Source organism: Paralichthys olivaceus, chromosome 18 (assembly GCF_024713975.1).
Source record: "Paralichthys olivaceus isolate ysfri-2021 chromosome 18, ASM2471397v2, whole genome shotgun sequence".
Lineage (NCBI taxonomy): Eukaryota > Metazoa > Chordata > Actinopteri > Pleuronectiformes > Paralichthyidae > Paralichthys > Paralichthys olivaceus.
In genome coordinates, this window is record NC_091110.1 from 11,638,883 (window position 1) to 11,651,286 (window position 12,404).

Below are 12,404 nucleotides of genomic sequence, written 5' to 3' on the forward strand. Positions count from 1 at the left end.
CTCCCCTGCGCTGCGCTCGCTCTGCACTTTCTCCTCCCCATTCTTCAGTTTCCACAGTGCAAAAATCATTGTTTAGACTTTATTTGATACTTCATCTTTTCTCCCCTCCTTTTTTTTTTTTACCTTTGTGACATCTCGTCTTTGGTTTTTCTTTACATTTCCCCATGAAAAGTTTAAAATCAATGCACAAGCTAAGAAACAGAACTATAGCCATCACCAAACATTCTTACCTTCCAAATAACAGCTGGAGGAGGACGAGAGGCCTTTCTTAGATTTACACCCCACCAATTTCAGGCATATCTCCAACATTTTCATTTGTTTTCTTTCCCGTCCCACTTGAAAATTTTGTTGCTTGTTCAAATCAGACGTCCCACAAACGTTTCCCCCTCTACATGTGTTCAGTAGTAGAAAAATTCAAACAGAAGAAAAAACGGAGAAACAGAGAAACAGCACCAAGCCGCAATAAATGATGAAAAATACTATTTTTTTTCCCTCTGATATTCCAGCTGCTGTAAATCCTTTCTTTCTCCTCACTCCTTTCTGATCCAAAAAAGCGGGCTCCACTGTCCGGCAAAGTCTACCAACTTTCTCTTCTGAGCGTCTCCATGTTTTTTTTCTCCCTCTTTGGCTTTTAGGCTTTTGGTTAGCTCCACTTTTGTAACGCACAAAAACTATCCAAAGCGTGGGTTTGGTCCAGAAGCTTGCTCGACTTAAACTGTATCAGTTGAGTGGGCGGTAGGGCAGTCTGAGCGGTGCCATTCCTCTCTCCTGTCCCCTGTTTGAGTGTATATCTGAGACACAGGGACTACTCGTGCTACAGCTGCCAACAAAGGGCCTCTTTCAGGCTCAGCCTGCTGCACTCAATGACATCAGCTGAGCCGTCCCACCTCCAGCAGCAAACACACAATGAGAGGGAGAGGCGCTAAAACACACACACACACACACTCAAACACAAGCAACAGCACGAAAGCAACCAAACCTTATGCTAAAATGTGAAATGAATCTTCAGCGGTCTCATTTAAAACTGTGATTGAAGTTTAGATTCACTTTGGATGTTCTCTTTGCCTCCCACTGAAGTCATGAGATGATTACAAGAAGCCCCTCCTCCAGCTTTTGAACCCCCTTCCCCCTTCTCACTGTCTTTCTAACCCCCACTCTCGGCTTTTCAGCCACGCTTCTTCCCTCCTCTCTCTGCAGTCTGAAATGTTTACAGGTTAAAGAATCACTTCTGGAAACAGGCCTGGGTTGTTAAAGACACAGCTCGAACTCTCAATCATGGCAGCAAACAGGCAGCAAAGTATAACCTCTTCTTCTCTGGACGCCACATAAGGCTCATTTGCCACAAGCTAGTTATAATGGTAGTGAAGTGAATGTTATATTTTGAATTCTTCAAAATGAAGAATTGTTATTGTTTTAACTGTTAGAGAAACGTGTCTGACCATGTGATTTTTAGACAGCAGCAGGGAGGAGGCCATATCTGGAGGGAACAAATAATCCTTGGCAGAAGGAAAAGTACTCTTGTGACACATTATAACTTTTAATCGTTCTCTTCTGTCTTTCTGTCTTCTCCAAGCTGCAAAATCCAGGCATTTCCTCTTTTTTCCTTCTGACAATTTTTCATAACTGTGTATTTTTTACCTTAAATAGATCAGAATAGGCCATCTACTAAGAGTGAAAACAACTTAATGAACACAAATAAATCCTAATATAATTCATAACTAGAAGGGCACACAGTAGAACACATACCTGCACCACGGCTTATCAGTTCCCTGATAAAATCATATATATTATATTTGCGAGCTGCACCAAATAGCACACATTCATAGATATAAGTCACTTAAATATTCAAGCTTTCCATTAAGATCCTTGTTTTATTTCCTGGAAAAACTGTAAAAAAAATGCATGGATGTGCATCAATATTTAAATTGTTATCTCTTGGCTCATGTTCCCTCCCTCCACCAAATTTTGGGGAAATCTGTTCAGTCGTTTTTGTTTAACCTTGCTGACAATCAAACCAACCAACTACCTAATGTGTAAGTGTGTTAAAGGTAGTGTAAAAACAACTACCTTGTCAGAGATAACAATATTCACTAAAACAAATACAGCAAATGTGAATCTCTTAACTGCTAAATCATTTGAAGTGTACTCTCTATTTTCCACTTACGTGATGCAGGCTAAAAGGATTATTGATCGTCATTACACTCAAGATTAAAACCACAGCGGAAATGAAGGGCAGCTGCAATCTACCAACTCTGTTGGGCAAATATTATTTCATTTAAATGACATACATCCTAGTCTCTGTGTACATGTTTGACTTTTGAGATAAGAGACCCAGTGAAGTGGGTGATTACATACTGGTGGGAGGGGGGGCTTGATGACACCATGCAAATAGTATGAGTGGCAACCCAGTTTACTGGATGACCAGGTCACTGGAATTTCCAATGAGGGAGCAAAAACAGTGAGTAATAAAAATAAGAAAAGAATACAAGTATGAAGGCCTTTACAGCGTTTATTTTTAGTTCTAAGACAAACAGTAATGCAGTGACGTGAATCCTTATTAATGTCTTGAGCTGACTGGCAGTGTCTCATTTCACTTATATCAACGAGAACCCTAACTCTGACCCTTTTTCAACGGTTTCTACAAATGTTGAAACATTAAGATAGGATTTATTGAAAGACTGTTGCATTACAGAGCAGTTGTTTAAGCTGTGTGTACCTAATAAACTGGCAACTGAGTGTCCAAGTAGTCAACATTTTTGGGACAAGGACACAACAAGAAAAGGCAATGATCCCTTAAATCCAGGTACATCCAAAAGTTGGACTTTCATTAGACTAAACTGCTCAGAGAAACTTGACCTGGGTTCATGCTTACAAGTGATTCATGTAGAAAACATGGGTCGAGGAGAAATATGAGGAGAACCGAAGAAATTCAAAGATAAGGCCACATCTTTCTGAGGCTGTCCTTACAAAACGTGTGATGTGCAGCTACTATTGCCAAAAACGTATGTCTGCAAATGACAGAGCTTATAAATTTCAACATGAGCTCACACGATGTGTATATATAGGTTGTCATTTGTGGAGGAACAAAATATGAGAATGCATATGAATGTTTAAGCCTGCATGCTTAAAAAATACAATGCAAATGATTTATGAACTGAGTTATCAAGAAAAAAGTGCTCTTATTAGTCATACCTCTTGTTTGGGGAATGTTAGTCTGAAGTATTTGTGCAGCTACAACAGTGACAGTTGAAAAGGTCCTTTGAATGTGGGAGGGTAGTTTGGAAAAGCTGCTCTCCAAATCAGAATGATGTATAAAAGGGGCCAGAAAATGGAGAGCAACTCAATAACAAATTCTCCTAGAAACTTTATTACACAACAACGTTTGGAAAGCTGATTCATCTCTGGCTGACTGCCTGCTGAGACAAGACAACTGATTTAAAGCAAAAGGTTTGGAGGACAACTTCAAAAGCACTGCACATGTTGTATGATGGATCATTTAGCCTGGACAGAGGGGGCCGAATTATTACTGTAGCTGTTTTCAATGTCCAGACAATTAGGTCTGGATATTAAACGGATTTTGCCTTTGCATTTCTTCACAGCACAATGACACTGACATCCCTTATCACCAAAAGCTCTCAAATATCGTTCTCTTTCCAAGGTGAAATCCTTGTTGGCATCTTCTATGTATGGCAGCTTTTTTCATCCTGAGATATTTCAATTTTCCAGTTTTTAGTTAGTTGCATGTTAGCAATCTCATCAACACACCCAGTCCATCGCTGTGAATTCTCTGGACCAAATCATTCTCACATGGGCTCATTTGGACATTCTCCAGAGTTTTTACTAGTGGGCTGGAAGTAAAAACTCAAGAAAATGTCAGGGCTCACACTTTTGCCCTCTTACATGCAGCACCTCTGAAAGTAGCTACACAGCGATGACATTTATGACGCGTATAAGGGGATAAGGTTTACTGATTACAAGCTGATGCAGTCAAAACAAAGATTTTAATTTGACCTGAGAAGAATCCAAACAACTTGCACCTATCAGTGATGGGTTGGATATGAACCGACTTGACGCTGCACTTCCAGTAGCCTTGCAACCTCAGTTTGTCTGTTTGGTGTTCCTGTAAGCATCTATGGGCATTCTCCAGTCTCAGTTGCTTTGCAAGTAATGACCTCAGTACCCTGAACATCCAGTCACATGGCACCAGGCTCTACATCATCACTGCAGGGCTGGTATGGCAAACATTTGTGCTGTTCTCATACACCACCCCAAACGCCAATTAAGAAGAAAAGCAGGCTTCCTCGAACTCTGAGAAAGGCCCATTAACTCACCGCAGCCTCAGAGTGCTGGGGAAATGAGAGGATGAGGGGAAGAGGAGAGAGGCTGTAAAAAAACAAAAAAAAATTGAGAAGGAGGAAAAAAGGTTGCAGATGGAGAAACATGAAGCACATTGTTTGAAAGTGAGCTCATAGCAGAATCCCTCACTCGCATTTTATAATCCAAGCCGAGTATGTTAACAGTTAGCTGACGTACATCAACCCACGGGATGATTTTAGGCCCTTTACATCTCGTGTGCCCCCCCTCCTTCTTTCCTGTTTCCATTCCCCAAACCTTCGAGCAGAGAACAGGTTGTATCCCCAAACTCTCAACTGAGACAGCAACTGGGATATGCTTCAAACTATCCTGGTGTTGTGATGTTAACTCAAATATATGTATATTATATTTCTCATCTTAACTACTATTATTATCTGGCTTCACAATACTTATAATACTAGTGTGCATTGAGCAAAAATGCACCTCAGTACTTGATATCGTTACATGATTAACTGTTACTGACATCTGCTATGAACATTTGAACTTGTGGCAACGTAGAGAGGGCAGAAGTAGGCCGTTGAATTAATACTTGGTCATGTTGATGCTGAAATAATAGAGAAACTGAGGGGATGGTGAGAGGATATTGTCGTTGAGGGTGTCTGGAGAATGCTTGATTTCTGAACTACTCGCTCCATGCACACACAAACATAATCACACTGTTTGACAATGTTAGAAATGTGAGTAAGCCAACACTTGGCTTGAATCCTAAGTAATGAAGCAAGAGTTATTATGCTTTGAAAGCAAGCAAACTTTCCAGATACAAAAGGAGGGAATATGGGAGATGACAGACAGAGCTGGGCAGGGTTCTGATAAAGATTTTGTACTTCACACTGCTTATCCTTTCAACCATCAAATCAGTCAGGGTTTATGGTGTTTTTATGTTTTAAGAATTGGTCACAAATTTGGATTTGGCTGGTGGATTAAAAAATAATCGTTAGATTAATCGAAAAAAGAATCGATAAAAAAAAAATCAATAGGTGCAGCCCTGATCTAAAATGCTCTAGTGTACATAATTATCAGTCGATGAAGAAGTGTATGGATGTGTGTGTGCATGTGCACGTGGCTGTTTATTCAGGGCTCTCTGGAGAATGCAGCCAGAGTGTCTGAGGCATGCGGACCAGCCGATGAGGTCCACAGGGACAACAGACACTTGAGAACAAAACAGTGGCTGATCTGGTTCAAGGTTAAATGCTCTCGCATCAGCCTGTGGTGGTTACCAAAGCAGACAAACGGTGCAACTCAACATACAGAAGTACAACTCACAAACACATTTTTTTTTACAGGCAGAAATCAATAAATATACACAGAAAGATTTAGACCACTTTTACTATGCCGATTCTTTCTGTGCTATTTAGAAGCCATTTTCCCAGAGCACGTTCAGAGAGCGCAAACCTGTGCCAAGGCCCAATATCCCCCTTAGGAAACCACATTTAAACTAGCTAGATCTTTTTATTTAGATCTGCCCACAATTTCACACACTCATGAATATAAGTCCCCTAAACATGCCTGATTGGTTTTTAGATCCTGATCAATGAATTATCCTCTGACAAATAAAAAAACCCATATATATAATAAAGAAAGGGGGAAAGAATCGTTGGATCCGCCCCCTGATCTGGATCTGCACCAAACAAACACAAATGAAAATATAACCTCCTTGTGGTTGTAATAAAAACCAAGCTGAACAGGTCATTCATCAGACTGAAATCCATTTTCTATGCATTCTCTTCTATATGTGCTCATACACAATCTCTCTCTAGCCAAATTCCTCTCATTTCAGTTGACCTGATAAAAGTTCATTGTCAGTTCGGTTTACATACAATCTTCAATACAGACCGTCTGTGCAGACCTGCGAGCGAGCAGAGCTGAGAGAGGGGGAGTGAAACCCAGTCGACCTATTGGAACGGAACTGGAGGAGCCATTTTAGCACGATGACGGACACAAAGTAGGGCAACACAAACCAGGTGACTAAGCAAAACCTTTACTCAATTCTCCACACGGAAGACCACTGTAAGTCCAGACCAAACTATGTAGTGCCAAAAATATGCAAACCTATAGAGGATTGAAATGTATGGATTTCAGCCCAGAGTTAAAATATCATACTTTAAGCAAACAGACAGGCAGGTCATGCACACAGCTATTCATCATTTGTCAGGGATAAAATGCCGTGCTAATTCATCTGTGTTGAAATGGTCTGAAAACATTAAGAGGGCAAAAGAAAGGCCAGAAAAATATGCTGTACTCAGCAATAGCAACCTTTGTGTGTGTGTGTGTGTGTGTGTGTGTGTGTGTGTGTGTGTGTGTGTGTGTGTGTGTGTGTGTGTGTGTGTGTGTGTGTGGCGAGAGAAAGGTGCTTATCAAGTCATTGTCACAACTCTGCTTAACTGCTCAATTTGACCCAGAGTACTAGGGAAAAAAGCATATCTTTTTATATTCAATTGTTTTATGAGTGTGCCGACCAAGACAGCCAAACTCTTAAAAGGCAGAGAAGCAAAGAAAACTATGCTTGTATATGCATGAGATGGAGATTTGCAACACAACAGCCTTTTAAAGCGAGAACCAGCACAGAAGCATCTATTACTTTGAGACAACACTTTGATGGGAAATAAACAGGGCTGAGAAAGGCAGTAAGTGTGTCTGAGATGTTATCTATCAATGCCTGGAGAAAGACCCTGTTTGTCTACGTGCCCATCGGGGTAAAACAGAAACAGACACAGAGGAGTGACTCTGGCTATGAGGTTTTTTCAGGCTGCAGCAGTGGAGCTGCTTCGGCTCTTCTTTGTGTCTAAGTGGATCCAGATGCAGCAAGCTAAGCAGGCACCCTCTTATAGCTCTATGAGGATGAGCTTAACACAACACAGAGGGACAGCACAGCATACCAGTACTGTATGGACTGGACTGAGGAGCGAAAAAAACAAACCAGACAATAACGTAACAGGCCAGACGATGCCTAGTAGGACAGAATTCAGTTTATTACTGCTCAGTGGAAATGAACTTTATTTCTAAAAAGTGAGAATTTTAAGTGTAAAACAAAAGACAGAGCTGGCAGCCAAGGTAGCAGGTTGTCTGCAGGGAAAGCAACAGCTGTGTCTGGAGCTGGGGCTGCCTGCTCGGACATGGAGCAAGGAACAAGGGGGGTGTTATTTTCCTTTGCTTGGTGTGTGTGTGTGTGTGTGTGTGTGTGTGTGTGTGTGTGTGTGTGTGTGTGTGTGTGTGTGCGGACCCAGGTGGCGAAGGGCTCCCATGCTGCATTCCTAACCCAACTTGGAGGTTCTCGCCGTGCATGTACGTATTGTTTGTGCCGTATATTCATGTGTGTGTGCAATATGGAGTGAAGTGAAGAAGGGGGTAACGCTAGTGGCTGCTCACTGTGGGGGACTTGAGATTTGACAATTAGACGAAACATAACAAAAATCTGCCCCAGGACTGGAAAGAATAAACTAAAGCATGTCCACAAAGTGAATATTAAAACAAGTCGTCGACATTTTGAGTGATGCATCCATAAAGAAAATCTAAATCACACAAGCTTTGAAAAGGGGGAAATCACAAGTCAGGATTTCATAATGTATAAAGTTGCAGATGCTGAAATGAATCAAGTAACAGAATCAAGGGTCAGTGACTCAACAGGATTGTTTGTGTCTAAGCCAACATGATTATACTTTCAATTGTTCTGTGAAAAACAATGTCCTTTGGTTTGAGTCTTTGTGTCTTTTGTTTTGAGTTGTGATTTTTTCCCCCTTAAAATCAACGTCATTATGATAAGTTGATTATTTCTCAATTTCAGAATTTGAAGTTTTTGGTCCTGCACAGCAATCACATTTATTGGGAAGACAGAACATTATGCAGTTTGAAATCAAAAACAGGTACTGTGCTATAGGCTACTGATGATGTACTTAAACTCCCTGGTGTTAATGTTTTGTTTGCCGTTTCAAACTGTGACATTTTTAAGTGCTCCCTTATGGTCTGCTGATTTTCATTAATTTAGCCTGTTGCTGGTTTTTGCTATTGTTTTCCATGTGTAATAAAATCCACTTAAGAAAAACGTAGAATTAGAGCAAGACAAAGAAATGGAGAGACAATGCAAACTAAAGGGACAAAAGGAGGAAGGGTAGGAAAGAAAAGAAGGAAAGAAAGAAAGGAGGTAGAGAGGGAGGGGGATTGCACCAGTTATTTGAGAGAGGAATGCACAAGAGGTCACATTCTTCACTCCACTGCTGTGGCTTGCCCTGTGTTCAACTCTCTCTCTTTTTCTCTGAGCAAAATAGGCAATATTACTCAATACACCTCTGGTGCAATAGATCACACATGAATGTGATTCACTAGACAAAAGCCATTGGCCAGAAATCCATTAATGATAATAGTCATAATGATCCGATAACGCCACACGACAACAGGCCTTTATGCTCTGCATTTAGACATGTTAGAGTAGAAAGAGTACGAGTGTAAATAAAATTAGCACTAACTGAATCACATGTAGCAGCTTCTGTCCTGGTACTTTACATGCTGGCTCGAACAAAACAGAACCATTGTTCATGCTTTTTCTTACATAGGCCTCTCTTAATGTGACAAATTAAAACCGATTAAAATCTGTTTACAGCTTCCCCCTGTTACTGACATTTGAAAAAGGGACACTGTGCGCAGAGCATCCGTGTATTTTAGTCTTCCGTCAATCTAACGTATCACACTGTATAGCACAAAGAGAATTGAGAAAAATACAAGTAATGTTTGATTGCATGACACCGAGTGAGCTTGCTCAATACCACATGCCTAAGACCATAATAAGTGAGCCTTGTCAGTGTAAACTCCTCCTGTGACGACAGGACTACAGAATACATGACTCATTCATCTCATATCATTCTACTTCCAAACTCCAATTTTGTTCAAAATTCCTTACAAAAAATAAAGCTAGAAAGGACAAGAAAATGTGGGGTCATGGTTTAATTTCTGAAGAACTGCATTAATTTCACAATTAAGACTTCTTTCAGATCTGGACATGATCAAATACTGTACGTATGTTTGTGATCCTGTTTCATGCTTAATGCACCAGCACATGACTGCATTTAGGTCCTTGTGGCCGTCATGAAAAGAGTTAAAAATGGGAAACTTGCAACTGCCTTGACAACCTTGATTTATAAACACAGCTGTTTTGGCTAGTCATCAGCTACTGTGGTAATAAAGCAGGCTCCTTTTCCAGGTGGTTAAGACTTGATGAGAGGGGGAAACACTTACTAATCAGTGAGGTGTCATCCGGCAAGGACAAATGTGCCTTACACACAAACAAAACACGCATGCTTTCTGACGCATTATTAAGAGATCAGCGCTAAATCTTTAAAGGTTCACCTGTCAAAACGGTATCACAAAAGACCACAGGGCCATGATTAAAGTTAAGTAGCAAACAAACAAGATAGTTGAGTTACACAGGGGGAGAGGATGAGTGTGTGTGTTTGTGTCTACCCACTAGTTTGGACACATGACCAGAGATGGTGAGGGACAAGCCACCAGGGGCCTAACAGCTGGCCTGAATGAGTATTACGAGGAGGCGCCTGCTGCTGAGTGGGTATGTACGTGGGTGTACACGTACATACACACACACACAGAGACAGAGACCCCCCCTCCTCCCATCTTCAGGACCCACAGGGATCATGGGAGGAGATTTGGTGTCTAGACTGTATAGATTCCTCGAGTTCCAGCCAAATAAGAGGCAGTTACAGACTAAAAGAGAAATTGATTCACTTCCTGCATATGTGATGAGTGCAGCAGGGGAAACACACACACACACACACACGTTGTTACTCTATATTAGAGGAGGTGTCAGACTGTCTACCCTCTGCCCAAAATTCAACTTTATAAAGTTTAAGTAAATTAACAACCATCAAATAAAGCCTGTCTATATGCAATTTTGTAGAGTAGATCAAGAAACCTATCTGACAGTCCTATCTTTATTACCAATCTGTCTTCAAATTAATTTATTTACATAAAAATGAATGCAGATGTTTAGATCACGGCATTGAATCAAACTCCAGATGTCATTAAAAAAAAATTTCTAATCAATTTGTCTTCATGTCCAAAGACATGAAAAGTCAATAGGTTTAATAATTTGTCCAGGATGAGTGTGACTGTCTGTTTGTCATCAGTATATTGTGTTTTCGTACTTTCTGCTCTGCACATGTTGCTCCAACACCCGTGGCCCTGAATAGAAAGCAACAGATACATACAATGAATGTGTCGGGTGTAATCTACCTTCATCCCACATTATAACCTGCTTTTAACATACTTGAAGCTCCGCCAGGGTAGCCTGCAGGCGTCAACCAGAGAAAAATTGCGGGGTGAAGCTTATGAGTAAGAGGAAAAGCCATGTTGTGCCCATACTGAGACCTATCCAAACAAGAAGCAACTTCTCAAAGCTTCCTCAAAGTTTTCTACAACCCAACTCGTCTGGCTGATGACCACAGGTTGACACTGCACTCTTTTTGTAGTCTATCAGAAAAAGTTGCCTGTAGATAAAATCTGAGACAACGAAGATAATCAGTAGCCAATCAGATGCCAAAACCGCCATCTGCTTAACTCTTTCACACTCTCTCCAGCTGTCACTGTTTTCTTGCAGTATGGAAGTTTCAGGGGGTTTTACAGATAATAGGTTAAGCTTCATACAAAGGCATATTTTAATGAACAAAATGGCTGAATAAACAGAGCAATCCACATTCTTAAAGATCTAGAGTGACGTAATGCACCGGAGAAATTTGCTGTATGGTTTGCATTAGATGTTATATTACTGAAACTTGTCAGGAATTTGTTTGCTTTGGGTGTTATAGTCTCATTGTGTTAGAATGCAGCACTTGTAAGTCAATTTCCATTTGGTCAGACACCAGTGATATAATATGAAACCATAATCAGAGCAAGAAAGGTATGGTAAAAGATGCAGCTTTTCTTTAATATATGTTAAGTCTGTTTCTACATTTCTCACCATGTGCGCCAATCACACCGGCCTGGTAGTCTTATTCTAGCCGAACTAATTATTCCATACAAAGAGACTTAATAAGAACACATAACATTTACAAAAGTATTCTTAACATTGTTACAGCTGCAGTGTACCATACACATTTTTAATATCCATTAATAAATGTAGCCACCAGGGGGCCGTTTTTTCCCTTTAATTCAGTCAAATACTATAAATCAGTTGTGAATGATTATCTTTCCTTCACACCCTTTAACTGCCAGGAAAATAAATAAAATGCCTCATTCTTTCATAAAGCACTTTTACAAAGCAATTCCACTTCCTGCAGCATTTCAGTTAGCTATTTTTGTCCTATATAGTTAACCTAATAAATCAAAGTGGAAAAAGAGAAGCATATATTTGATGGAGGTATTAAAGATTTTGCTTCAATTAGAGAAACAACAAAGATCAGTGATATAATATTCAGGTAAAGCTTATCCTAACCTACCATGCCAGATGCACCATTTAGAAAGTTTATTCTTTTATATATAAAGTTATGTGGCAGAGATCATATGTAGAAGAAAACAAATATACAGATATAGTATTGATGGATGGCAAAAAATCTGATAATAAGATAAAGACCAGTAGTCAATAGTATGTATTGTTGTAACTACAAGTTCACATACACAAGTCTAGAACGAAATGTTCAACTACCTTCAACTGTTGAAGTCAGATGTTTTAAACATGCCGTTTATAATCTAGTCCTTAATCCATCAAATAGCAAGTTGCTGAATTTAAGAGCATGCTCCATTATCAGATAGCAATGGTTCCTGATATTCACTACCCTGCTCAGTCCTTACAATGTGTGCTAGCTAGCCAGTGAGCTCATACCTCCCCACTGTACAGTACACAGAGGTTCCAAGAACAGAGACAGGTCTTTGCTTGCCCTCAGCTGCCTGTGTCTCTCTTCCAGGCAGCTGCATGCAGAGGTCTGAACCTGCCTGTGGAGAAGCTACATGGCGCTTGCTGGCTGATTCTTAACTAGTTAGGGCTCACCGGGATGAAACAAAAACACAAAGATGTAAAATCATGTGTTGAT

General features: G+C 40.3%; 1 protein-coding gene across 2 annotated transcripts in view; it reads right to left on the reverse strand.

The window, feature by feature from the left end:
* abl1 (c-abl oncogene 1, non-receptor tyrosine kinase) overlaps positions 1-12,404 on the reverse strand; it is a 32,132-nt gene that overhangs the window by 14,760 nt on the left and 4,968 nt on the right. Inside the window, exon 1 of one of the 2 annotated variants that reach the window (XM_020082109.2) lies at positions 231-896. The exons of the other annotated variant lie outside the window; for it this stretch is intronic. Coding sequence (XP_019937668.1) covers positions 231-315 — 85 coding nt within the window. The 5' untranslated portion in view covers positions 316-896. Of the gene's footprint in view, positions 1-230; positions 897-12,404 lie in introns of those variants that run through there. 2 annotated transcript variants of the gene reach the window in all.